The sequence below is a fragment of the Trichechus manatus genome, unplaced genomic scaffold, assembly GCF_000243295.1.
Source record: "Trichechus manatus latirostris isolate Lorelei unplaced genomic scaffold, TriManLat1.0 scaffold00170, whole genome shotgun sequence".
In the NCBI taxonomy this organism is placed as follows: domain Eukaryota; kingdom Metazoa; phylum Chordata; class Mammalia; order Sirenia; family Trichechidae; genus Trichechus; species Trichechus manatus.
Window position 1 is genome coordinate 3,254,637 of NW_004444106.1, and position 27,410 is coordinate 3,282,046.

The following is a 27,410-nucleotide window of genomic DNA, read 5'->3' on the forward strand; positions in this document are numbered from 1 at the left end:
ATGCAGAGCAGCCCCTCCCCTGCTCACCCTCAACTCCCAATCCTGCAGACACAGGTTTGCAAATGGGGAGGGGTCCTTTTTGGACTGTTGCCTCTGAGGCAGAAGAAATGTGACAGGTCCTGGCCACATTTCCATGATTTTAGTTACCTGGGTAGATGAATCTGAAGAATCTTTTGTGCTCAGATGGGCTGGGCTGTAGTAGTATGTCAAGCCTGTTGGACGTTAGTGTGATGTTGAGCTCCAAGAGTGTAGAAGCCTGGTTACCTGAAAAAGGTTGAATTAGGCCATATTAGAAGTAGAGGTTGGGGCGACATGATTCTAAGACTATGCCCTTTGAGGATAAGTGTCACAACTTTTAGAGCTACTTGTGGATAGTATGTAGTGTTTGTTATTTTCTCACACCAAGGAAGTGTATGGGGTAGGAAAAAAGCATGGCTTTTGGAATTGGACAGATCAGGTTTGTATACAAGCTTATGGATCTGATATTTATGATTTTCCTGAGCAGCTGGGACATAGGGACATTTGTCATTTAGCTGAGGTAAAAATTTGAGAGGCGCACTGTGAGGCTGGTGCAAATTTTGTGAGTCCCCTCAGTTATCTACATTTCAGTAGCGCTTTGTTTTCCATTTCTTCCCTTGTATGCAGTACTTTGTAAAGTGAAGTGTGGGTGTTTAAGAACAGGGGACTTCCCCTTTCTCATGTAAAGGAAACTACCAAGATTGACGATGAAAGTGAAGAGGTCTAGGTGGTCTTGGTTTTTAGTGGCCTGTTGAGTTTGGTGGTAAAAACCAGTTGCCTTTGAGTTAATTTTGACTCATGACGACCCTGTGTGTGTCAGAGTAGAACCATGCTCCATAGAGTTTTCAGCGGCTGCACTTGCAGAAGTAGATCAGGCCTTTCTTTGACTGCGCCGCTGGGTGGACTCTAACCTTCAACCTTTCGGTTAGCAGCTGAACATGTTAACCATTTGCACCACCCAGGGACTCTTGAATTTGGTCATAGCTGAAATTTATTGCATAGGTGAGTCTGCCATAGTTGCTATGAAAATGAGGGAATTGTTTAGGTGAGAGAAGTCATGGAGGCTCTGAAAGGAATACTGAAATTTGAAATCACAGGATATGGTTGCATTCTTAATTTGGGGAACTGGAAATCTCAAGACATTTCTTTTGTACATCAAGCGTCTGTTGTCAAGCGTTTGTTATAATTTTGTCTCTGTCATCTTGAGCACCTTATTAAAACTTTTTACTCTAAATGTCTGCATTTGTAAAAATGGGATTAATACCTTATTCCAGAATTTTTTCTTGTGAAGATGAAACTAAATAATGTTCTGAAAACTCCTGGTACAGTGCTAAGAATTCATTTTCTCCTTTTCTAGATGGTGTCGGACGGCATGACAGGCAGCAATCCTGTGTCCCCTGCCTCATCCAGTTCCCCAGCCTCTAGTGGGGCAGGTGGCATCTCCCCCCAGCACCTAGCTCAAGATTCTTCTCTGGATGGACCTCCAGGCCCCCCAGATGGCGCCACAGTGTCCCTGGAGGGGCTCAGCTTACCCCAAGCTGCTGACCTGGCCAACAAGGGCCCAAAGTGGGAGAAGAGTCATGCCGAAATTGCAGAGCAGGCCAAGCATGTATGTTTTGGGAGGGCCTACTTTGGTAACCTTCCCTGAACTCGCCATTTCCCATGGGTATTTTACTTTGCTTTCCCTTTTTTGTCATGGATTTAGGGTATAGACGTTGCTTTAACTTGTATGATCTTGAGCAATTTACTTGACTCTGAGACTTGTTTTGATTTTCTGTAAATCGAGGTGGTGTAATAGTATATAGACTATTATGAGTTTTAAGTTAAACAAGGTAATAGACATGAAAATGCTTTGTAAACTGTGAGGCTCTTTTTTACTGGCTCCTACTTCTCATTTTTACCCTGCCTCTGTTAACACTTATGTAACACTTGGATATGTATGATCCTTGGACCAACAGCATGAGCATCACCTGGGAACTTGCTAGAAATGCACAATTTTGGTACTTGTCTCCCACCTAGCCATTTAGAAACTCTGGAGATAGGGCCGGTAGTCTGTTTTAACAAGCCTTCCATATGATTCTGATGCACACTCAAGTTTGAGAGCCACTGGTTTAATAGCCATATTTTTCTTGATGTTTCCTTCACTGTCAGGCCATTTTGTTCCCTGGCTCGCCTTTGTCTGTCACTTTCTCTTAGTTTTTTCAAGAGAAGATAGGGATAATGAGGAAACTTTAGAGACTTTAGAGTGTTTGTCTGCTCTGTTAAAAAACAAACAAAAAATTTCAAATGCCTTGATGTTTTTTCTCATTATGAAAGTAATATAATCAAAGTTTGTTGTTGTTAGTTGGCTTTTGAGTCTGTTCCAGCTCATGGCAACCCCATGTGTGCAGAGTAGAGCTGCTCCATAGGGTTTTCAAGGCTGTAATCTTTGGAAGCAGATTCCCTGCCCTGTCTTCTAAGGCGTCTCTGAGTGGATTTGAACCACCAACCTTTCAGCTAGTGGTCGGGTGCTTAACTGTTTGCGCCGCCCAGGGACTCCTGTAATCAAAGTACCCAATGCTGTCGAGTCGATTCCAACGTGTAGTAACCCAATAGGACAAAGTAGAACTGCCCCATAGGGTACCCCAGGAGCGGCTGGTGGATTCAAAGTGCTGATCTTTGGGTTGGCAGCTGAGCTCTTAACCACTGTGCCACCAGGACTGCACATAATCGAAGTAGAAACTAGTAAAACATACGTATTTTTGTTGTTATATATAACCACTAATCTTATTGTTACGTTTTCAGTGTTTTCCATGTAAAAACGCATGTCAGTAAAAATAGCATTTCTTTAAATGGGAACAGCATTACATATGTAGCGTGTTTCAATGCTTAATATAGTACGAATAGACTGTGGATCAATAGAATTCTACAGTGATGAAGACCCCTTGTATCTAGAGTCAGGAAGGAAACAGAGCTGCTGTCAGATGCTCTCCTTGGGATGTGTTTTCCCACTCTGAACTATATCCATGGGGGTGTGCAAATTGTGTGAGATAATTAAAAGAACATCAAATTGGGTATCTGGAGTCATTAGACCTATTTTTCATTCCCAGCTTTTATCATTTCCTGACTGTTGTGATCTTGAGCAAGTCATTTACTATTCCTGATCCTTTTTTTCTCATCTGAAGAGAGCATAATACCTACTTGTAGGATTGGTATGAGAACTAACCAAGATCATAAGCATGAAACAGTGCTTACACATGGTCAGTGCTCAGTAATTCAGCTGTGAAGTGGAGTTTGTGTCCAAGAACTCTTCATCAACCTAGCCTTCCCCCCCACTAGGAGGCTGAGATTGAGACTCGGATTGCTGAACTCCGGAAGGAGGGTTTCTGGTCACTGAAGAGGCTGCCTAAGGTGCCAGAGCCCCCCCGCCCCAAAGGCCACTGGGACTATCTGTGTGAAGAAATGCAGTGGCTCTCTGCTGACTTTGCTCAGGAGCGTCGTTGGAAACGGGGTGTAGCCCGCAAGGTACGTCCTCAACTAGATCCACCTTTCATTTCCCTTTCAGGTTTGCTTTCCTTGATGGGTGGGTTGGTTGGAAGGGAACCAAGCTGTGTAGGGTGCTTACCGATCCCCCTAGGCTCAAAGAGGCAAGCTCTGACTTGCCACGTCTCTTGACTTTGATTCTTTTCTTTGCCCTTGGCTCAGAGAGGTTCTGGCCTTTGAGTGTTTTTACTTTGGATCCTTTTTGCCATAGGTGGTGCGCATGGTGATCCGGCACCACGAGGAGCAGCGGCAGAAAGAAGAGCGGGCTCGGAGGGAGGAGCAGGCCAAGCTGCGCCGAATTGCCTCCACCATGGCCAAGGATGTCAGGCAGTTCTGGAGCAACGTGGAGAAGGTAGGCAGCAGGTGTTGGTAAAAGGAAATGGCCTTGGGTTAGGTTGGTGGGTGGCAGAAATGACCAAAATTTCTTGAGGGAGTGAATACTGTAATTTCAAGCAACTAATGGTATTTCTGTTGTACATTGGATCTTTCTTAGCATTGAGTACTGTGGGGGAGAAAGAAATAAAATATGAGCCCTGCTTCTAGGGATTACTCACAGAACTCCTAGATCTCCTGTAGGCCATCTGTCCTTTGCAAGGCATCCAGCATGTCTTGTAAAACTGGTATCTGTGTCATTTATTTGCTTAAATGCCATCAGTGTTCCCATTGCCCAAGTATTAAGTTGTGGTAACTTCCCAAGTGTTACCTGGCTGCTGCCTACGTTTTCGGTGCTTTCTTTCCCTTCCTTTCCACTCCATACATGCCTTTCTTTTGTATATCGCTGACCATTTGTATATGGTCTTTCTGCTGCTGGGAATGCCTTTCTCCTCCTCTCCACTTAGGGAATACCTAGTTATTAAAACCTAGCTCCAGACACATTTGCAAATGTTTTCCAGCTGCTTGAGGGTAAACTGGTTTTCCTCTCCCTGTGTTCCTTTTATGCTTTCTTCAGAAATACTCTACTAGACTGGGAGCGTCTTAAGGTTATTTAGTTATTTCTTTTTAAAAGACCAGTTAAGGGTCTCATAGAGGAGCCTCTAAATGTTTGGTCAAAGTACATATGTAAGTGAATCCTTTCATGCTTGTGGCAGGTAGTGCAATTCAAGCAGCAGTCTCGGCTTGAAGAAAAGCGCAAAAAAGCTCTGGATCTGCACTTGGACTTCATTGTAGGGCAAACTGAGAAGTACTCGGACCTTCTGTCACAGAGCCTCAACCAACCACTAGCCTCCAGCAAAGCTGGCTCCTCCCCTTGCCTTGGCTCTTCCCACACTGGCTCAGCTGCCTCTAGCCCTCCACCCCCTGCTTCCCGGCTGGATGATGAAGGTGTGTGTTCTCTTTGGCCCTGTTACTCTTTTCTGTATACCCTTTCCAGAGCTGAAAACCCACCCTGTGGCTTGCAGGGCCCCGTGGACTTTGTGACCTTGTTCTCCTGCTATAGATGGGGACTTCCAACCCCAAGAGGAGGAAGAGGATGATGAAGAGACGATTGAGGTTGAAGAACAACAGGAAGGCAATGATGCAGAGACCCAGAGGCGTGAGATTGAGCTGCTTCGACGTGAGGGAGAACTGCCACTGGAAGAGCTGCTCCGTTCCCTGCCCCCTCAGCTGCTAGGAGGGCCTTCCAGCCCCTCAGAAACCCCTTCATCTCATGATAGTGACACCCGAGATGAGCCTGAAGAAGGTGGTGAAGAGGAGACCTCTCGGGTGTTGAAGGTAAAAGCAGAAGAGGCAGGGGGAGGCCTCAGAGTGGGAGCAGAGGGAGAGGTTCAGGATCTGGCTTCTGGGCTGTGAGCTTGGTTTGTGGCTTTCAGAAGCCCTCTCTGATTAAGAAAATTGGACTCTCATTTGGGATGGGTAGGGAAGAATCTGAGTTTGGGGCAAGTTGCAGTCTGAGATACGCAGAGTTTTTGGTGATGTAGTGGAAGAATGTATTACACTCTGCTCTTTAAATTGATGTGTCACCTCTCTGGCCCTTATTTGCCACTTCTGTGAAATGGCCGTGATACTTCCTTACTGGTTTATAGGTTGGGAGCTGAGGTGGTAACCTCGAAGTCTTTCCTAGGCATAAGCTCTGTGTTTCTCTATATGTCTGAGTGCTTGGGGATGGTGTTGGGGGATGTTTTGTCATCCAGCACTTTCACAGGTCCTCCCCTAGGCTGTGGGGTCAGGATTTGGTAGCTGGTGCTAAGAGAAAACCCTTGGTTGCATCCTTGCCCTGGCACTGTGCCAGTGGCAGTTGTCACCAAATGGGACAGACAGTTTTCTGATGTATTATTGAACGTTGTGCCATTTTCCTGCCTCTCTAACCTTAGGCCCTTCCCCTTTCCATCCTTTGCCACGTAGGGGAAGCCCCCACCCTCATCTGTCACGCAACGCAACAAACAGCCTTGGCATCCAGATGAAGATGATGAAGAGTTTACTGCCAACGAGGATGAAGGTCAGGCCTGTTCGCTTCATCCTGTTGCTTCTGATCCCTTGAATTGTCTGGACCTAATCTTTCAGACTGTCTCGCCTCCTCTACCTGGACTGTGTTCTGTGCGTCTATCCCCACTAATCCTACTTCGTTTTCTTTCCTAGCGGAGGATGAAGAGGACACCATAGCAGCTGAGGAGCAGTTGGAAGGGGAGGTGGATCATGCCATGGAGCTGAGCGAGTTGGCTCGAGAAGGTGACATTCACTAGACATTTTACTGAGCATCCACTTGGTGTCTTGGTGTCTACCTTGTGCAGAGTGCTAAGGATAGAGGGATGAATGAAACTCCTGATCTAACAACAAAGACAGATTTTTGAGTGAAAAATTATAAATAGAATGTGATGAGTGCTTTCGACTGGAGTTTGAACAAAATGATGTGGGAGCTCAATGTCAAAGCGTATTGGCAATATTTGACTTGAACTTTGAAAAAGAGGTTCACTAGGTTGATAATGTTCTCCCCGGGGGTAAGCAGCACCTTCCACAGATTAGCCTGGGTTGTGGGACTTGGCTTTGATAGCTGGTGCTGAAAGTAAACTCTTTTGCATCCCCTCAGATCTGGATATAGTTTAGTATCTGCAGAAACAAACAAACAAACCAACCTATTGCCGTAGAGTTGATTTCGACTCATAGCAACCCTATAAGACAGAGTATAACTGCCCCATAGGGTTTCCAAGGAGTGGCTGGTGGATTTGAACTGCCAACCTTTTGATTAGCAGCCCAACGCTTAACTACTGTGCCACTAGGGCTCCAGTGTCTGCAGAGATCTAGATAAAAGGAAATCTCTCCTTATCTTTTCCTCTCGAGGCAACTGAAGCTTACCTTTCATTTCTCCTCCAGGGGAGCTGTCTGTGGAGGAGCTACTGCAGCAGTATGCAGGGGCCTATGCCTCTGATACCTCAGCCCCAGGTTCTGGGAGCAGTGAAGAGGAAGAGGAAGAAGAGGAGGTTGAGGCTAACAGCTCTGACTGTGAACCAGAGGAAGGCACAGAAGCTGAAGAGGCTCCTCAAGAGGATAGTAGCAGTCAGTCAGGTGACTATGTGGTCATGAGGCAGGAGCCAGGGAGGGCAGCAGGCATTGAAGGAAGAGGTATAGTGAACTGTAAACTTTGGTCTCATGCTTTAGACTCTGCTGAGGAGCAGAGCGAGGATGAGGAAGATGAGCATTCAGAGGAGGAAGAAACAAGTGGGAGTTCAGAATCAGAGGAATCGGAGTCTGAGGATTCTGAGGAGGCCCAGTCACGGAGCCAAGCAGATGAGGAGGAAAAAGAAGATGAGGACTTTGGGGTGGAATACCTGCTGGCCCAGGATGAAGAACAGAGTGAGGCAGATGGGGGCAGTGGTCCTCCTACCCCAGGGCCCACCACCACTCTAGGCCCTAAGAAAGAAATTACTGACATTGCTGCAGCTGCTGAAAGTCTCCAGCCCAAGGGTTACACCTTGGCCACTACCCAGGTATCCTCAGGTCCCAGCTTCTGTTTTCTCATATCTTGACTTTCCTGTCTCCTAATGGCAGATGCCTCAGTTTCACAGTGATACCTCTTTTCCTTCCTACCAGGTGAAGACGCCTATCCCCCTCCTCCTGCGGGGCCAGCTCCGGGAGTACCAACACATTGGACTGGACTGGCTGGTTACTATGTATGAGAAGAAGCTTAATGGCATTCTTGCTGATGAGATGGGGCTGGGCAAGACGATCCAGACCATCTCCCTGCTTGCCCACTTGGCCTGTGAGAAAGGTAGCTTAGCAGGACCTTTCCTCATGAGTCCCCTTGGCCAACTCCCTCATCCTGCAGCCACAGGATGGTGAACTACTCACTCTTCCTGCTATCCTAGCAGCTTCACTGACCCTGGTCAGTAACCGTATAGAGAGGCCGACACAGGTACTAGGCTTCTTAGGAAGGGCATTAGAAGGACAGGGTGGTCAGGATTATACTTGAGGAGCCAGAACCACAAAGTTTATATTTTCTTACCGTTTGTCATTCTCTTGCTAAACAGGTAATTGGGGTCCCCATTTGATCATCGTCCCCACCAGTGTGATGTTGAACTGGGAAATGGAGTTGAAACGCTGGTGCCCCAGCTTTAAAATCCTCACTTATTATGGAGCCCAGAAAGAGAGGAAGCTCAAGCGGCAGGTTTGATCCTCCATGTAGTTACTTTCCCCCTGTTAATCCCGCCTTTACTCTTTAGGCCCCCAAATGAATCCCTTTCCTTCCTCTTTCTGTTGCTTCATTCCTCTCCTGGGGCTTTCTCTTTTCTCCTAACCTGATTTCTGTTCCTTGAGGACCTCGGCATGTCTTCCCTTTGTCTTCTTTTCTTTCTTTTCACCCCACTATCTGCTACTTTCTCTTTGGTCTCTCAGGGCTGGACCAAGCCCAATGCCTTCCATGTGTGTATCACGTCTTACAAGCTGGTGCTGCAGGACCATCAGGCCTTCCGTCGCAAGAACTGGCGCTATCTCATTTTGGATGAGGCTCAGAACATCAAGAACTTCAAGTCACAGCGCTGGCAATCACTGCTCAATTTCAACAGGTGGAGATGGAGATGGGGATTTGTGGGAGGGTGGGCTGCCGGGGTTGAGTATATCAAGATGCTAAGAAGGTTGGGACCTTGCTCACCATTTTTTCTCTAATTCCCTGCTGTCTTTTTGCAGCCAGAGGCGCCTACTCCTGACAGGGACTCCCTTGCAGAACAGCCTCATGGAGCTGTGGTCCTTGATGCACTTTTTGATGCCTCATGTCTTCCAGTCTCATCGCGAGTTCAAGGAGTGGTTCTCTAACCCTTTAACTGGCATGATTGAGGGCAGCCAAGAGTATAATGAAGGGCTAGTCAAACGCCTCCATAAGGTAGGGCTTGTGACAATTTGTCCAGCGTACTTTTTATTATTTTTGTTGTTGTCATTGAGAGTATACAGAGCATAACATAACATAAATTCAACATTTTCTACGTGTACAAGTCAATGACATTGATTACATTCTTCGAGTTGTGCTTCCATCCTCACTGTCCTGATCTGAGTTGTTTCTCGCCTATTAACATAAACTCACTGCCCCCTAAGTTGCCTACCTAATCTTTTGAGTTGTGTTGTCAGTTTGATCCAATATAGATAGTGTCCAGGGTATTGGAATGGCAGAGAACTAAGGGCGATATCCAGAAAGCCCTTGGGGAGAGGGAAGTCAGCACTAGGCTGGACTCACGCTTCTGTCAAGCCGCAGTGTTCCAGTGACTAACTCATTTCCAAATTGAGTGACCTCATCGTAGTCTTCACTCTACTTGTTTTCTTTAATGGTGATTCTGAGGAGAATAATACTGCTGATCAGCCCCTGTTTGGATTTCTCTGTACTTTGGTTTTCTCACCATAAATCTTTTGGTGTGCATGTGCTGTGCATGTACTTGCTCTTACTCCCTGCTTCTCTCTCTCTTCCTTTGCCCAGCTTTTAAATGACATCTCTTAGGATTTTTCTGATCCTTTTCTTTTTTAGAAAAAATATGTTTTCAGTCTACATGTGATTGTGCTACCTATTTGTAAGGGCTACTTCTTATGTGATAATGACTCTGATTTGTATTTTTAATCCCTTGACTCTAGATTACATAACTTGTATTTTAAATTTTTGACTTGATACGTTCAGTGAAGAGTTCCTCTTGAACTCACTTGGTCCTAAGCCAAACATCTCTGGCCTTCTAACCTGTTACTTTTACTTTGTTTTGGTTAGTCACTGTCATTTTGGTAAACCTCGCTAGAAATCAGGGAGTCTTAATTATTCTTCCTTTATCTTCATCCCTTCACTTTTTCCATTCAACTTAGTGACTATGCCATATCAGATTTTATTTCCTAAGATTTCAGATTTGCCCTTTGTGTCACTGCCGTAATTTTTGTTCTCAGCTTCCCTACTGGATTCACTTTCATGATCTTGTAAACTTACTATCATTCTTTGACGTGTAGTTTGAGTCACCTCTTCTACAGAGTTAGTTGTTCTGCTGTCAGTGTTTCCACGTGTCACTTCTTAGATTGTACTGTCTCTCTCTCAGAACATGATCCTGACTCATCTTTGTGTGCTTGGTAGCTGGCATGCCGCATAGCTCATGAGTGTTTGCTGATGGGCTATGCCAGCGCCCAGCTAGTCATCATACTGAGACCCAGCTAAGTTCTCCTCTCACAGCCTCCTGCTTGCTTGCTTTTAGGTTTTGCGGCCCTTTTTGCTGCGCCGAGTTAAGGTGGATGTTGAGAAGCAGATGCCCAAGAAGTATGAGCACGTTATCCGCTGCCGGCTTTCTAAGCGCCAACGCTGTCTCTACGATGACTTCATGGCACAGACCACGTAAGGGAGGGCTGAAGGTGGACTCTGGGATCCTAGATTAGAGCAGAGGTGACCATGAGAAAGACTTATTTATTTTCCTTTCTAGAACTAAGGAGACACTAGCTACGGGCCATTTTATGAGCGTCATCAACATTTTGATGCAGCTCCGGAAAGTCTGCAATCATCCAAACTTGTTTGACCCTCGGCCTGTTACCTCCCCTTTCATCACCCCAGGCATCTGCTTCAGCACCGCCTCTCTGGTGCTGCGGGCCACTGATGTCCACCCTCTCCAGGTAAGTAGTTGCCCTCAAGGTTATCGGCCCTTATTTCTTTTCTTTAGGGCAGGTACTGACCTTTTGCATTCTTCGTCTTTCCCTCATCTCAGACCCTCAACACTGTTCCCCTGACTTCATCCTTTTCTAGCCGTGTGACTTTGGGCAGGGTCATTATTAATCTCTAACCCTAGGTTTGCTTACCCTTTAAAACAAGGATTATAAGGCTTAGTTCTACAGTACATTTGTGAGAGCTGAGTTAATGTTTTCAGAAGTGCTGAGGTCTGTACCTGGTTTTCATTAATAGATACTTAGTAAATACTACTTTGTTTCTCCTACTCTTTTCCTCTTTCTGACTGCTTTTGATCCCATGCATTTATGTTCTTTCCATCTTGTGGCAGCGGATAGATATGGGTCGGTTTGACCTTATTGGCCTGGAGGGTCGCGTCTCTCGATATGAGGCTGACACCTTTCTGCCCCGACACCGCCTCTCCCGTCGGATACTGCTAGAGGTGGCTACTGCTCCGGACCCCCCACCCCGGCCCAAGCCAGTCAAAATGAAGGTCAACAGGTACCAGGGCTGAGGAATAAGGAATGGGGACCTAGGAAGAGTGGCTATAGCTGGCTGGAGGGGATTGAGTGGAAAGGAAAGAGCCGGAGGCTAGGCTAGATTGTGTATATGGAGCAGCTGCAAAGTACTTTGGAGGGACTGTGGGGGAGAATAACTAGAAGAGGGTCCCGGGAGGGGCCACTGGGTTTGTCACTGATTTTTTTTTTTCCCTCTCCCTTTGCTTGGTCTTTTCTGGATATCTTTGATTTCTTCTCATCTCTTTCCTTTGAATCTCTTTTTCCCCTTTGCTCTTACAATTCTGTCCTTCTGCCTTATTTTTCTTCTTTTCTTTTCCTATTCCCTATTCTTTCTCCCTCCCTACACCTTTGGTTTTTTCTCATAGGATGCTGCAGCCAGTGCCTAAGCAAGAAGGCCGGACAGTGGTGGTGGTGAACAGCCCACGGACGCCCCTGGGCCCTGTCCCAGTCCGACCCCCTTCAGGCCCTGAGCTCTCAGCCCAGCTCACCCCTGGCTCAACCCCCCCGGTGCTGCCAGCGCCACTGATGGTGTCGGCCTCAACCACTGGGCCCCCGCTTATTCCAGCATCTCGGCCACCTGGCTCTGTTCTGTTGCCCCCGCTGCAGCCGAACAGTGGTCCCCTTCCCCAGGGTGAGTTGCAAGGGACCTAGGATGCTGGGGTAGTTCAGGAAAGTTATTCAGGTTGAGGAAGAAGTAATGAAATGAGAGGGTTTGAGGAGCTGAACTGGGGAGATGGGTGGTGTTTGATGGGCAGAAGGGAGGATGGAGTCTTCTGGGACCCAGAAAGACTCTAGGCAGGGTGCGTCTGACAGGCATTTGCTTTGTGTCTACAGTGTTGCCATCCCCCTTGGGAGTCCTGGGTGGGACCTCACGGCCTGCCACGCCAACCCTGTCCCTGAAGCCAGCTCCGCCTGCCCCAGTTCGCCTCAGCCCAGCCCCACCCCCAGGCTCCTCCAGTATGTTGAAGCCCCTGACGGTGCCACCAGGCTACACCTTCTCTCCTCCTGCTGCCACCACTTCCGCCACCGCAGCCACTGCTACCACCACAGCAGTACCTGCTCCAACTCCTGCGCCACAGCGCCTCATCTTGACTCCTGATATGCAGGCTCGCCTGCCCTGTAAGTCCCCAGATCTCTGTGATAAGGAACTTCCGATAGAAATAAGGAAGGTTTATATGCTAGGGAGCTGGAGAATAAAAGCTTACGAACATTGGAATATCAGATTCTAGATAGCTAACATACTTTGCCAGGCATTAGTAATTCGTAATCAAGTAGGAGCCCTTAGGGAGTTCCCAGGCTAGTAGGGGGGATGACACTAGATGAGTAAAATGAAGGTAAGTGTGGCAGTAACACATTATTTAGACTATAAGAGGAGGGGGTGGTAATCAGATCAGTCTGGTGGCTGGTCGTTAGAAGGCATAAAGGTGCTTTTTAATCAGACGATTAGGACTGGAAGTAGTAGTGTGTCAGAAGCTCAAAGGCTGTGTAGATAGAGGCGGCATTTGTTGGGACATGGTAAATGTGCGGCAGAAGGGCTGGAGAAACTGGAGGTTTAGCGGGGAGAGGGGTGTTTGCTTTATGAGGATCTGGAAAGTGGCGTTGAGCAGAGTGAGCCCTGTGCACAGTACGTCCCTTCTCTGTTTACAGCAGGCGAAGTGGTCAGCATTGGACAGTTGGCCTCACTGGCACAACGACCAGTGGCTAGCGCAGGGGGAAGCAAACCTCTCACCTTCCAAATCCAGGGCAACAAGCTGACTTTGACTGGTGCCCAGGTGCGCCAGCTTGCTGTGGGGCAGCCCCGCCCGCTGCAAAGTAGGTAAAACCCACCCCCTGTCCTGCCTTCTTCCTCCTCTTCCCCATTCCCTTGTTTTTGTGGCTTTTCCTTTTTAGATGTCAGCCTTTATGTTTCCTTCACCAGCTTGGGCTGGGTGGTTGGAGGGGGCCTTTTGATAAAGAGAGGGAAGTGGTCATTCTAAAAAAGTAGTCCCCTTTCTGTTCGTACTTTTCTTCTTGCCTTTGCCTCTCCCCTTCCCCGGCTGATAGCTGCTTCTCTCTCTTTCTCTCTTCCCTTAACCCAGGGAATGTGGTGCACCTGGTGTCAGCAGGGGGGCAGCACCACCTCATCAGCCAGCCTGCCCATGTGGCCCTCATCCAGGCCGTGGCCCCGACCCCTGGCCCTTCCCCTGTCTCTGTGCTGCCTTCTTCGACCCCCAGCACCACCCCTGCCCCCACTGGTCTCAGCCTTCCGCTTGCTGCTAACCAGGGTGAGGCTCTTGGCCTTCCTACTTACTTAGCCCCTTGCTGGCCTTGGTCCTTCCAGCCATGCCCTGACTACTGTCTGTCTAGCATTCCTTCAGTGTTGCTTTTTTCTGCCAGTATCACTGATGTGTGTCTGCCACCCTCTCCTGTCCCTGGACTTCTTCCATCCTTTGGGTCTCTTGTTTCTTTTCTACTTTTTTCTCAATGTAGCTTCCTCTTGCAGTGCCACCAACCATGGTGAATAATACAGGCGTGGTGAAGATTGTAGTGAGACAGGCCCCTCGGGATGGACTGACTTCTGTTCCTCCATTGGCCCCAGCGCCTCGGCCTCCGAGCTCTGGGCTTCCAGCTGTGTTGACTCCACGCCCCACATTAACCCCTGGCCGGCTACCCACACCTACTCTGGGTACTTCACGGGCCCCCATACCCACGCCCACTCTGGTGAGGCCTCTTCTCAAGCTGGTCCACAGTCCTTCGCCTGAAGTCAGTGGTGAGTCTAGGTGGCTGAGGCCAGAAACTTTTGTCAGGAATGGAGATAGGGTGGCCCTGAGGGTTTCTCAGTCACAACAGATCCCATCCCTTCACTGTCAGCATAACTGCCTTGATTTGCCGTGGGCCCCTGAACTGGGCTGCCCAAGCCCTGGTTTAAATCCAAGATACATTCATTGGAATTTTGGAGGGAGAGGAAATGTCCGGTTTTCAGGTTCCTTGTGGCTTTGACCTCATGGTATAGGAGTGAAGGTTTTCTGGGAAACAAGTAAAGCTTAGGGGTAGGGGAAAGGGTGGGACATGGTAGTAGAAAGAACAGGGGAAGAATTCTTCGTCTAACTCATCCTCTGTCTCCACAGCTTCAGCACCCGGAGCTGCTCCATTGACCATCTCTTCTCCTCTCCCTGTGCCATCCTCACTCGCTGGGCCAGCTTCATCTCCAATGCCAGTTCCCAACTCCTCTCCGCTTGCTAGTCCAGTGTCCTCCACGGTCCCAGCCCCAGTCTCATCTTCACTCCCCATCTCTGTCTCTACTGCACTTCCTGCCCCAGCCTCAGCTCCACTCACCATTCCCATCTCAGCCTCCTTACCTGTTTCGGCTTCGGGCCCAGCTCTGTTGACCACTGTGACTCCAACACTGGCATCTGTTGTCTCAGCAGTTCCTGGACCTCCCTCTTTGGCTCCAGCTGGGGCTTCCCCATCAGCATCAGCCTTGACTCTAGGTTTGGCCACAACTCCATCCCTGTCCCCATCTCAGGCACCTGGTCATCCTCTGTTGTTGGCTCCCACCTCTTCACACGTTCCAGGGTTGAACTCAGCTGTGGCCCCAGCGTGCTCACCCGTCCTGGTGCCAGCTTCAGCTCTGGCCAATCCTTTTCCGGCAGCGCCAAACCCAGCTCCAGCTCAGGCTTCCCTTCTGGCTCCAGCACCTTCTACATCTCAGGCCCTGGCCACCTCTCTGGCTCCCATGGCGGCTCCACAGACAGCAATCCTGGCTCCTTCTCCAGCTCCTTCTGTGGCTCCTCTTCCAGTCCTGGCCTCATCGCAGTCTCCAGTTCCAGTCCTGGCTCCGTCATCTACTCCGGGAATCCCTTTAGCCTCAGCATCTTCACTGGTGCCAGCCTCAACTCCTGTGTTGGCTCCATCGTCAACTCAGACTATGGTACCAGCCCCAGTTCTGCCACCTCTCCCGAGCCTGGCTTCTACACAGACACTGGCCGTAGCCCCAGCTTTAGCATCCAGTCTTGGTGGCTCGTCTCCATCTCAGACACTCTCTTTGGGAACAGGGAACCCCCAGGGGCCCTTTCCAGCTCAGACATTGTCATTGACTCCAGCATCATCGCTTGTACCAGCTCCAGCACAGGCACTCTCTTTGGCACCAGGGCCACCACTGGGTCCAACTCAGACACTGTCTCTAGCTCCAGCACCCCCTTTGGCTCCAGCTTCTCCGATGGGCCTGTCCCCGGCTCACACACTGACTTTGGCTCCAGCATCGTCATCTGCTTCACTCCTGGCCCCAGCTTCAGTGCAAACACTGGCCTTGAGCCCTACCCAAGTTCCGGTGCCTACCCTGGGCCCAGCTGCAGCCTCCACACAGGCCCCAACTTCTCAGCCATCTTCCCTTGTGGTTTCGGCATCTGGCTCTGCTCCCTTTCCTGTCACCATGGTATCCCGGCTGCCTGTTCCAAAGGATGAGCCTGAGACACTGACATTGCGCTCTGGTCCCCCCAGCCCGCCCTCCACTGCTACCTCGTTCAGTGGCCCTCGGCCTCGACGCCAGCCCCCACCACCACCTCGTTCCCCTTTCTATCTGGTAAGTTTCCCTCCCTCAAAGGAGAAGGAAAAGGAAATTGAGTTTTGTTCGAGTGTGGGTAGGGTAGAGCGGATGGGGAAGAATAATGTTACTTTTATTTTTGGCAAATTTCAAAGCCTTCAAAGCGTTGTGGACTGAGTACTTAAATGATATTAGGCAAGTCACTTTTTTTCCCTAGGCTTGTACCTTTATCTGTAAAATGGGAATGATAACCTATGTTCTACCTCTCTCAGAGGGGTAATTCAGGACCTGCTGTGTTCTTCACACTGTTAATCACAGATGTGTTCAGGGTCTTCTTGTTAACAGGGGTCTCTTTGGTTCTTGCTTAGTCTTTTGAGTTAGCATTGACATGTAATGGTTTACTAAATGATAATTAACATTACACAATCAGTGAGAACACAGTTTTGTTCGCTCCATTGCTTTTTCCTGTTCCCCACAAGAGGCAGTCCTTATATAGAAATGCTTTTCAGTTGCTAAAACCGTGATCATCACTGAGTATTCTTTCCAAGGGAAGGATGACACCATGGAATAATAATAAAGAAAAAAAACCCTCATTGCCATCAAGTCGATTCTGACTCATAGTGACCGTATAGGACAGAATAGAACTGCCCCACAGGGTTTGCAAGACTGAGCTTTACAGAAGCAGACTGCCACATCTTTCTCCTGTGGAGCAGCTGGTGGGTTTGAACTGCTGACCTTTTGGTTAGCAGCTGAACTCTTAGGCACCATCAGGTCTCCCTCACCACAGAATAGTTCCCTAAAGATCATAAAGCTCTGACTTTGAAATAGTCATTTCTTTTTTTCACCTCCAGTGATAAGTGGGCAAAACAAGGAACTCTGTTCCCCTCTTCGTGAGCTACTGGTAGCCTTTTTTTTTTTTTCTATTCTATATGTTGCTCATATATATTCACTTAAATTGAAGTTGCAGCTTAGATTGGTGTAAATAATCCCAGAACTAATAAGAAGAAAGGGACCAATGAGTCTCTCTAGGCTTTCATGTGTTTTTCTCATCTTATTATCAGAGCTGCTTTCTATTCTTTGCTTCAGCCCTGGTTCCCTACCCTCTACCAGTGCCACTGACTTTGGCCTCTGCCCCTTTTTCTAATGCTGCCAGGCTGGTCTTGGTTTGTCGAGAGTAGAGGATAGACAGCCTGGGTCCTAACCCAGGGGTAGAAAACCATGGTTAATGCTGAATTTTGATTGATCTGCAGGTAGGTGGCAGCTTCTTGTCATTATTTTTTCTCTAAACAGCATTACTGAAGTATAGCTTATGGACATACATTTTATGCATTCGAAAGTACACAACTCAGTGGTTTTTACTATATTCACAGAGTTGTGCAGTCATTGTTGTTGGCTGTTGTCGAGTTAGCCCTAACTCATGGCGAGCCCATGTACAACAGGATCGGACTATTGTGATTCATAGGTTTTCATTGGCTGATTTTTGGAAGTAGATCGCCAGGCCCTTCTGTGCCAGGCTTTTCTTCCTCATCCATGTTAGTCTGGAAGCTCCTCTGAAAGCTGTTCAGCATTATAACAACGTGCAAGCCTCCACTGATAGATAGTGGCTATGCATGAGGTGCATTGGCCAGGAGTCGAACCTGGGTCTTCTTCATAGAAGGCAAGGATTTTACTAGTGAGCCACCACTGCCTTCTGTATAATCATTACCACTAACTAATTTTAGAACATTTTCATCACCCCAAAAAGAAACCTTGTGCTCATCAGCACTCACTCCCTCTTCCCCTGCCCCTAGGCAACCACCAGTATACTTCCATTCTGTATAGATTTGCCTATTCCAGATATTTACTAAAAACAGAATCATGCAGTATGTGATCTTTTGTGACTGGTTTTTCGGTTACCAATAAACATGGGGTTGCCAATAGTCAGAATCAACTCATTGGCAACAATGTTTTTGGGGTCCATTCGTGTTTTAGCACTTCATCATTTTTTAAGGCCGAATAGTATTCCATTATATGGCTCTACCACATTTTATTTATCCATTCATTAGTTGATAGGGACATCTGTGTTGTTTCCACTTTTTGGCTATTATGAGTAGTGCTGCCGTGAACATTCAAGTATAAGTTTTTGTCTGGATCTATGTTTTAAGTTTTTCTTGGGATATACCTAGGAGGGGAATTGCTGGGTCGTATAGTAACTCTGTGTGTAACCGTTTGAAGAACTGTCAGCCTGTACTTCAGAGTGACTATACCATTTTACATTCCCACCAGCAATGTGTGAGTTCCAGTTTCTCAACATATAGCCATCCAAGTGGGTGTGAAATGATATCTTACTGTGGCTTTGATTTGCATTTTGCTAATGGTCCAGTGATGTTGAGTTGAGCATTCTTTCATGTGCCTTCTGGCCATTTATGTATCTTCTTTGGTGAAATGTCTATTCAGATCCTTTCTCGATTTTTAAATTGGGCTGTCTTTTTGTTATTGAGTTGTAAGAGTTCTAGATACAAGTTTCTTTTCAGATACATGATTTGCAAATGTTTTCTCCCTTACCACTATTTTTTAGAACTAGCCTGTGTTGGTTTTTCCCTCTGCTAGGGCATTCCTTCCTCACTCGGAGCACCAGGAGCCAAGAGGTCATGCTTAAGGTAGCAGTCAGGAAGGGAGAATTGGGACACTGCTTTTTCAGGACCCTTTCCTGGGGTCATCTCCTCATTGTTAGTTCATTTCATGAATAAATGTTTATTGAGATCCGACTTTGTGTCAGGCACTAAGCTAGATACTGGGTAATTATAATGAGCAAAATCAGGTATGGTTCACATTATATGGAGCTTCCAATTTAGTGGGTTAAAAGATACTAAATAATCACACAAATGTAAAACTACAAGTGTGATAAGTGCTACAAAGGGGAGTCAGGGGGTTTTACAGATTGTGAAACTGGAAGCCCAGAGATGGGGAGGGATTGGGTCAACATCGTACATGGCTCCTCACTGCCAGAGTGCCTCCTGTTTTCTCTCTTGGAGTGATGAAACTTGTATGTCTGGTTAGCTATTCCTGTCCCAACCCACCGCTGTCTGGACCTTGGCAGATACCTGCCATAAATTTGATTAGCCCCTGTGTCTCCTGTTCAGCTGTTTGGAGAAGGCTTCCAATAATTGTTTCAGGCCCACCCCAACAAGGTAAATTAATTTAAATGTTCTAGAGCTAAGTGTTGCGTAGGAAAATTCCTGCAGATACCCATTTTATAAGCTTGTTGGATATGCAGACTGTAATTTTGACATTGTGAAAGGAATTGCTCATTATTGACAACTTGAAAAACTTCAAAAAGCATATTGTAATTTTGAATTTTGTGGTTTTCATAGATTATATTTTTTCTTTCTGAGAGGAATTGTTAGGTTTTCTGTAAGGGTTTAATGGGGACTTTGAGGACACCGATTGCTTTCTCTGTGTTTTTCTCTCTCATCCTTAGGATTCTCTGGAGGAAAAGCGGAAGCGACAGCGATCTGAACGTCTGGAACGGATTTTCCAGCTTAGCGAGGCTCATGGGGCCCTGGCACCCGTGTATGGGACTGAAATCCTGGATTTCTGTACCCTACCCCAACCTGTTGCCAGCCCCATCGGCCCTCATGCTCCCGGCCCCAACCACCCCACCTTTTGGACTTTTACCGAGGCTGCCCGCAGGGCTGTACTGTTTCCCCAGCAACGACTAGACCAGCTGTCAGAAATCGTTGAGAGGTTGGCAGGGCTAAGTGCTAATGGAAAGTGGGTCTTGGGGCCTCACGGTGGATGTAGTGGTTAGGACTGGTGAAGGTGTTAGCTTTTGGGGCCCTTCGGAGTCCCATCTTCTACACTGCTGCCTTCTTCCTTTTACAGGTTCATCTTTGTCATGCCTCCTGTGGAGGCACCTGCCCCTTCCCTACATGCCTGCCACCCACCTCCTTGGTTGGCCCCACGTCAGGCAGCCTTCCAGGAGCAATTGGCCTGTGAGCTCTGGCCCCGGGCTCGTCCTTTACACCGTATTGTGTGTAATATGCGCACCCAGTTCCCTGACTTAAGGCTCATCCAGTATGATTGCGGTGAGTTCATTGGTCAGTAGTAAGACTGTGATGTCAAGAGGGTCTCTGGACTTAAGTAAAGCGTTAGATAGTTTTTAGGTTATGTTTATGGGTAAGATGGAGAAACAGCCTTATGATGGATTCTTGACATTCATGGGTTTGACTTCAGTGAAAGTTGAAACTATGTGCTGCTAACTCGTTTATTCATTCCATGATCGTTTTATAAACATCTATCATATTTTGCTAATCATTTGGGATACAGTGATGACCAAGACAGCATAGCACAAGAGTTTTCAGGTTTATGAGGAAAGGGGTATGGTGATATAAGACTACAGAGTAAATAGAAAAATTTAATTTGGGAAAAAGCAAGGATTTTTGTGTTGATTAGAATGCATTTGGCTGCAAGTAAAAAAAAAAAAACAGTGACTTAAACTACAGGGACATCTATTGTTAATGAGAAATTCTGAAAAAGTGCGGGACTGGTTTAGCGGTTTAGTGATGACTTCAAAGGATCCAGGACCTTTCTGTATTCTGCCTGCCGTCCTTAGCTTTCATCTTTTTATTCTAATGTTTATTTCCTTGTGATCCCAAGATGACTGCCAGGAAGCACACCAGTGCTCCAAGCAGGAAGCAAGAGGTTGAGACAATAATCCTTGCAATCCTAGCAAGTCTTTTTCTTTTTTTCTGGAAAGGAATACCCTCCCAGCAGACTTTGCTTCACAGTTCATTGTCTCAGACTGGGCCATAAGTCCATCCCTAGAGCAATCACTCACAGGGGAATGGCGAAGAGAAACAGAGACTTTATTTAGACCAACGATGATTTATCGTCTGGGCCTTGGTTGGGGCCTGCCTTCCCTTATAATCAAGGGATCTCTACCAGCTGCCGGTAAAGTTAACTAGGTTCTGTTAACCAAGAATGGCTGTTTGACAGTAGTGAATAGTTTCTGCCACAGCCTTGTCCAGAAATTTCTGTAGTAACGTGTTTAGAGATTTTCTAAATGTTTTAACCAAAATCCAAACCAAACCCATTGATGTCAAGTTGATTCTGACTCATAGCGACCCTGTAGAACAGAGTAGAACTGTGCCCCATAGGGTTTTCAAGGAGTGGCTGGTGGGTTTGAACTGCTGACCTTTTGGTTAGCAGATGTAGCTCTCCATAGCTCTTAACCACTGCACCATAGAAAATTAGAATTTTTATTCATATGTGTTCAATGAATACTTGAGTTTAAAAAAAAAAAAACTTAACATTGAAAACTCTTCAAAATAAATGATAAAATATTGAAAGTTTTTGTCAAAGGTATTCAAACCAACCTATCAGAAATGTAGAAATTACTTCTGTGTTTGATGGCAAGCTTGAGCCTGATAACCTCTTAAGATCCTATTTGACTCTCTGGTTCTGATCTGGGACCTTAAATCCTGTCTGTCAGCCATAGCCACAGAGTTGTTGAACTCTGTTTTGTGATTCTTCTGTGTTTGTGCTAGTGTGACTATTGTAGTACGTAAAGATCTCTTGCTCATACACTGCTGGGGATTCCTTTTTTCCCGTCTGAGGGTGTATATTACGTTACCCCTAGTTAGACTCTGAGCGATTCTCCCAGCCAAGAGCAAACTGAAGAGGGGAACCTTTAAGGGAAGAGAATGTATGGAGTTCAGTATTTTTGATCCCCTAGACTAACTGAAACCCTGGCTCAAAGCCTTGATTACCTTTTACTCACAGCCTTCCAGTGCTAAGTGTCCTCCCCGTCCTAGCTCCCTGTACCCCTTCATATCTCTTCAGGGAAGTTGCAAACGTTGGCAGTGCTGCTGAGGCAGCTCAAGGCAGAGGGACACCGGGTGCTCATTTTCACTCAGATGACCCGAATGCTGGATGTATTGGAGCAGTTCCTTACTTACCACGGCCACCTCTACTTACGTCTGGATGGGTCTACTAGAGTTGAGCAGAGACAGGTAACCCAGGCATCTGCAGCCCTTGCATGCTCACCCCAACATCTATCTTCTTTTCCCAGGCCTCAAGCCCCCAGAAGGGTTCCACTAAGCCTTGGGTCTGTTTCTGGGGATATGCCTCCCAATACCACTTTTTTTTTCCTTTCGCTCTAGGCCTTGATGGAACGGTTCAATGCAGACAAACGCATATTCTGCTTCATCCTTTCAACTCGGAGTGGAGGTGTGGGTGTAAACCTGACAGGAGCAGACACTGTTGTCTTTTATGACAGTGACTGGAATCCCACCATGGATGCTCAGGCCCAGGATCGCTGTCACCGAATTGGCCAGACCCGAGATGTCCACATCTATAGGTATTGCCTAGTCTCCCCTCACCTTACTTCCCCATTGCTGATAGGGTTTCACTGATGTATTTGGCTGTTTACACATGACTGTCATCATCCCCTAGGCTTATCAGTGAACGGACAGTGGAGGAGAACATTCTTAAAAAAGCAAATCAGAAGAGAATGTTGGGAGATATGGCCATTGAGGGAGGCAACTTCACCACAGCCTATTTTAAACAGGTACTAAGATTTTTTAAGGAGCCCTGGTGACACAGTGGTTAAGCTCTTGGCTGGTAACCAAAAGGTGAGTGGTTCGAACCCACCAGCCAAACCATGGGAGAAAGATACGACAGTCTGCTTCCATAGAGATTACGGCCTTGGAAACCCTATGGAGCAGTTCTGCTCTGTCCTGTAGGGTCGCTGTGAGTCAGAATCAACTCAACAGTGATGGGTTTAGTTTTGGTTTACTAAGATCTTTTAGTTGCTGCAGAAGAGAGCTGCTATATCTGTAGACATTCCTTTTGCTTATTAAAGAGGAGCTGCCTCGGCCTCCACGGACCAGTCCTCTCCCACCATTGGTGCCTCTGATACTTCCAAGAGCTATCAGCCTTATACCTCTAGACCTAGAACCATTGTGGCACTGACTCTTTTCCCTCTGTCCTTTCCAATAGCAGACCATCCGAGAGCTGTTTGATATGCCGCTAGAGGAGCCATCTAACTCATCTGTATCCTCCGCCCCTGAAGAGGAGGAAGAGGCTGTGGCTAGCAAGCAGACCCATATCCTGGAGCAGGTGAAAAGAGTGGGCAATCCCTAAAGTAGAGCTAATGATTGCAGCATATTTTGTCTTTTATTAGTCTCTTCAGCTTGTCCAGGGGAGAAAGGACTGTTTCTGCTGCTTACCAGATTATGGTCAGCCTTTGATAGTTCAAGTATATTGTTTATTGGTCCACATGATTTAGTAGAAGGAAGACAGAATTTGGATCTAAGTTCTAGGTTTTAATTCTAACAGTGCATCTACATCATAATAATTGTGTCTGTTAAGCCAAGTCTGTTTATTCCTCTGAGCCTCACTTTCCACTACTCTGAAGTGCTAATGAGAAGGAAGTAACTCTCAGGATTAAATGGTATAATGGATGTAAGAAGTGCTTTGTACATAGTGTAAAACACTGTTTTCTAAATATTGATGCATAGTAGAATCACTTAGAAAGCTTTTCAAAATAGATACCTAGATGCCATCTCAAAGTCTACTAAATCCTAATTTTGCATGGTGGGGTCTGGGTGGTTTTCCTCCAAAGCTCCCCAGATGTGTAAAGCATCATAGAGATGTTTTTCCCTACTGAGGGCCTTTGCCTCATGGCTGAGCATGTTCTAGGCCACTTCCCTCGGTGACTTGAGTGTGATCTCTGGATATTCATCTCAAGGGAAAGATCAGATGTGGTTAGTTTGTTGAAGAGAATTGTCATGAAGTATGTCAATACAAAAAAGAATTTTAGGCTTTTTGTTATCCAGAGCTCTAAAGCTGACTCAAAGGAAAGGAAGTAGAGCTAGATGTCCCCACAACAATCATTTTGTCCCTAGTAGGAGTCCTGGTCAAATCCATTCCATCCTTAACATGAACCACAGAGTTGCTTTGGTAACTCTGAGGACCCACAAGGGCATTGAGGAGTTCTGTTGCAAACCTGGTTTGGTGTAAACTTGGCCTCAAATTTTTGCCAGAATCAAATTCCAGGATGGTAAAGTTCCTTCAGGCAGGTATGATAGTTTTTTCTTTCCTCCACCCTTGCAGGCATTGTGTCGAGCAGAGGATGAAGAAGATATCCGTGCGGCCACTCAGGCCAAGGCTGAACAGGTGGCCGAGCTTGCAGAATTCAATGAGAATGATGGGTTTCCTGCTGGTGAGGGAGAAGAGGCCAGTCGGCCTGGGGCTGAGGATGAGGAGATGTCCCGGGCTGAGCAGGAAATAGCTGCCCTTGTAGAACAGGTCAGTGTTGGACTCGCTAGTTCTCAACCTCACCCCTCACAACTCCCTCCCTCAGGCTCTGTGACTCTCTTTCTATCTGGTAATACTAAAAAAAGGTGATGAGCTCTGGCTACCAGTCCATCTGTTCATCACTACTCCTCCTCCCCACAGCTGACTCCCATTGAGCGCTATGCCATGAAATTCCTGGAAGCCTCGCTGGAGGAAGTGAGCCGTGAGGAGCTCAAACAGGCAGAAGTGAGTGTGTTTAGGGGGTGGAGCTGGAAGTGGGAGGCTGCTGATTTCTACCCACTCCCACTCTATTCGCCACACTTTGACCACCCCTTGGGCTCTGTTGTTGGCAGGAGCAAGTGGAAGCTGCCCGCAAGGACCTGGACCAAGCCAAGGAAGAGGTGTTTCGCCTACCCCAAGAGGAGGAGGAGGGGCCAGGGGCTGGGGATGAGGTTTCCTGTGGGACAGGTGGAGGCAGCCACCGGCGCAGTAAGAAGATCAAGGCTCCTGAGAGGCCGGGGACTCGAGTCAGTGAGCGTCTTCGTGGAGCCCGGGCTGAGACTCAAGGGGCAAACCACACTCCCGTCACACCTACCCAACATACCCGTAGTACATCCACACACCCCTGCAGCAGCCCTGCCAGGGAGCGAACTCCCCGGCTGGCGCCTAGGGCTCGACCCACTCCAGCTCCTGCTACCCCAGTCTCTGTCCCAGTCCCTGTCCCGGTCCCCATTTCATCCCCAAATCCAATAACCATTCTTCCTGTCCATATCTTGCCTCCTCCTCCCCCTCTTCCTCCTTCCCAGATTCCTCCCTCTTGTTCTCCTGCCTGTACTCCTCCTCCTGCCTGTACCCCCCCACCAGCTCACACCCCCACACCAGCTCATACCCCCCCACCAGCACCTACCCCTCTTCTAACTCCTTCCTCCTCTCTTCTGCTTGGTCCATCTTCTGTGCCTATTTCCCCCTCTGGCACGAACCTCCCCTTGGGCTTAGGGCCTGAGGCAGAGTTGTGTGCACAAGCATTGGCATCTCCTGAGTCCCTGGAGCTCACTGGCATGGCCAGTTCTGAGGCTTCCCCACTCACTCTTGTGTCCCCCGAGGAGCTGTTGCCAGTTGCTGTTGAAGTCCTGCCCATGTCAGAGAAGAACCTTTCTCTCACTCCTTCTGCACCTAGCCCAATCCTGGAGGCTGGCAGCATCCTTAATGGTCAAGAACAGGAGGTGCCAGAACCTGCCCAGGGGACAGTTCTTGCAGTGCTGCCTGATGGTGAGGGGGTACCCATGTGTCTGAATGAGAGCAATGGGGTGGAGCTCCCACCCTCTGTAGCATCTGATGAGCTACTTCAGGTGCCATTGGAGGCTCCCAGGAACTCTGAAGAGCTGATAGAGGCCCAGACCCCAATCTCCAGCCCAGAGAAGCTGCAGGAACTTGTTACAGCAGAGGTCACAGCCCCATCAACCTCATCCTCAGTCACCTCCTCACCTGAGAGTCCTTCACCAGCCCGGCCACCTCGGCGTCGCACCAGTGCCGATGTAGAAATTCGGGGTCAGGGGGCTGGTCGTCCAGGGCAGCCTCCGGGCCCCAAAGTGCTTCGCAAGCTGCCAGGACGGCTAGTAACTGTGGTAGAGGAGAAGGAGCTGGTGAGGAGACGGCGACAGCAACGGGGAACTGCCAGCACCCCAGCACCTGTGGTTTCTGAGACGGGTGCAAGCCTGGGAAGCCCATCTACCCGCAGCACGTCAGGGCGGGATTCTTCACCTCCCACGAGCGGGCCCTGTGAAGCTTCTCCGCCATCCACACTGCCCACCCAAACCCAGCAACCCTTCATAGCTCGTCGTCGCATTGAGTTGGGGGTGACTGGTGGAGGCAGCCCAGAGAATGGAGAAAGGGCGCTGCTTGACATCACCCCACCTGCTGTGAAGCGCCGGAGAGGGAGGCCCCCGAAAAAAAACAGGTCTCCGGCAGATTCTGGGCAAGGGGTGGATGAAGCACCCTCATCCACCTCTAAGGGAAAAACCAATGGGGCTGATCCAGTCCCTGGGGCAGAGACCCTCATTGTTGCGGAGCCTGTTGTAGGACCCCAGCTTATTCCTGGGTCCCACCCTCTTGGACCCCAGTCAGTTCACAAACATGAGTCCATCATCTTGTCACCTGTGGAGAAAAGAAGGCGTGGGCGGCCTCCTAAGGCACGAGATTTGCCCATCCCTGGGACCATTTCTTCTCCAGGGAATGGCAACTTAGAGAGCCGGACACAGCCACTCCCACTCCCGCCACCCCTGCCATCCTTCCCACCACTCCTAGCCTGTCCCACCGCTAGTGTCGCCAACACTGTCACCACCGTCACTATTTCAGCGTCCCCACCCAAGCGCAAGCGGGGCCGACCTCCCAAGAATCCACCATCACCTCGGCCCAGTCAGCTCCCTGTCTTGGACCGTGACAGCTCTTCGGTCGCTGAGAGCTGTGGACTGGGGAAGCAGCAGCAACCCCAGGGCCAGGGAGACAGTGAGGGCAGTTCTTCTGATGAAGATGGAGGCCGCCCCCTCACCCGCCTGGCCCGCCTACGACTTGAAGCAGAGGGAACGCGGGGACGAAAGAGTGAAGGGTCCATGGTGGTGGCTGTAATTCAAGATGACCTGGATTTAGCGGAGAGTGGGCCAGGCGGGTTGGAACTGACTCCTCCTGTGGTCTCGTTAGCCCCAAAACTGCGCTCGACCCGGCTGCGTCCAGGGTCTCTAGTCCCCCCACTAGAGACCGAGAAGGTGCCTCGCAAACGGGCAGGGGCTCCAATTGGTGGGGGTCCTGGGCAGGCAAAGCGAGGCCGTCCTCAGCCCCCAAGCCCCCTGGGGCCTGAGGGTTCTATAGAGGAGTCTGAGGCTGAAGCCTCAGGTGAGGAGGAGGAAGGGGATGGGACCCCACGCCGCAAGCCTGGCCCCCGCCGGCTTGGTGGGACCAACCAAGGGGACCAGCGCATCTTGCGCAGCAGTGCCCCTCCCCACCTGGCTGGCTCTATCATTAGTCACAGAGGCCGCAAGGCCAAGACGTGAGTGGGATGCCTCTCCACCTAGGCTTCCCGCCATGGTCCCTCTTCCCCACAACCAGGCCTGACTCTGTTAACCACTACTTGAAGTTTTTTGAAGGGGTAAAGCCTCCAGGGAGACTTAAGGGCCTTCTCCCTTCTTTCCACCAAAGTAGGGGGTAGGCAACTGGTTGTCATGGAAATGCGTCTCTTAACCCCCCCTTTCCTTTCCACCCCACATGGTTGGGCAGTGTTAAGGGTGGCAAGATAGTCTCTGTCCCCACCCCCTTGTACTTGATTTGCCAGCTATCTTTCATAGCCCCCCACCCTTAGGGGAAGGGGGAGGGGCTTCTCCACAATGAGGTTTTTTTTTTTTTTTTTTTTTTTAAAGAAGAAAAAATAATAAACTTAGTTTCTGTACGAGCATCCGCG

The 27,410-nt window shown here is 48.4% G+C and overlaps 1 protein-coding gene and 1 non-coding gene across 2 annotated transcripts; both read left to right on the forward strand.

The window, feature by feature from the left end:
- Window positions 1–27,404, forward strand: SRCAP (Snf2 related CREBBP activator protein). The gene is made up of 32 exons (XM_023741038.1): window positions 1–54; window positions 1,376–1,627; window positions 3,337–3,522; window positions 3,752–3,892; window positions 4,629–4,860; window positions 4,976–5,256; window positions 5,887–5,974; window positions 6,115–6,204; window positions 6,847–7,038; window positions 7,132–7,460; window positions 7,564–7,741; window positions 8,001–8,137; window positions 8,365–8,534; window positions 8,656–8,848; window positions 10,182–10,318; window positions 10,404–10,590; window positions 10,971–11,140; window positions 11,523–11,788; window positions 11,992–12,276; window positions 12,805–12,969; window positions 13,236–13,421; window positions 13,640–13,906; window positions 14,265–15,718; window positions 19,140–19,405; window positions 19,544–19,746; window positions 21,503–21,672; window positions 21,823–22,019; window positions 22,115–22,229; window positions 22,661–22,780; window positions 23,777–23,971; window positions 24,122–24,205; window positions 24,313–27,404. Exons 1-32 carry the CDS (start codon window positions 1–3, stop codon window positions 27,004–27,006), a joined length of 9,684 nt encoding a protein of 3,227 aa, XP_023596806.1. The 3' UTR covers window positions 27,007–27,404.
- Window positions 5,666–5,794, forward strand: LOC111822400 (small nucleolar RNA SNORA30/SNORA37 family). Its single transcript, XR_002825675.1, has one exon. It is a non-coding gene; the product is annotated as a small nucleolar RNA SNORA30/SNORA37 family (small nucleolar RNA).
- Window positions 27,405–27,410: the final 6 nt, after the last annotated feature.

What these genes read in the sequence shown, in the direction of transcription:
- SRCAP (XM_023741038.1), top strand. Translation starts at nt 1, where the DNA reads ATGCAGAGCAGCCCCTCCCCTGCTCACCCTCAACTCCCAATCCTGCAG. An exon ending in CAGTGGTCCCCTTCCCCAGG is followed by an intron (nt 11,789 to 11,991) that starts GTGAGTTGCAAG and finishes TTGTGTCTACAG; the next exon opens with TGTTGCCATCCCCCTTGGGA. An exon ending in AGACCCATATCCTGGAGCAG is followed by an intron (nt 22,781 to 23,776) that starts GTGAAAAGAGTG and finishes CCACCCTTGCAG; the next exon opens with GCATTGTGTCGAGCAGAGGA.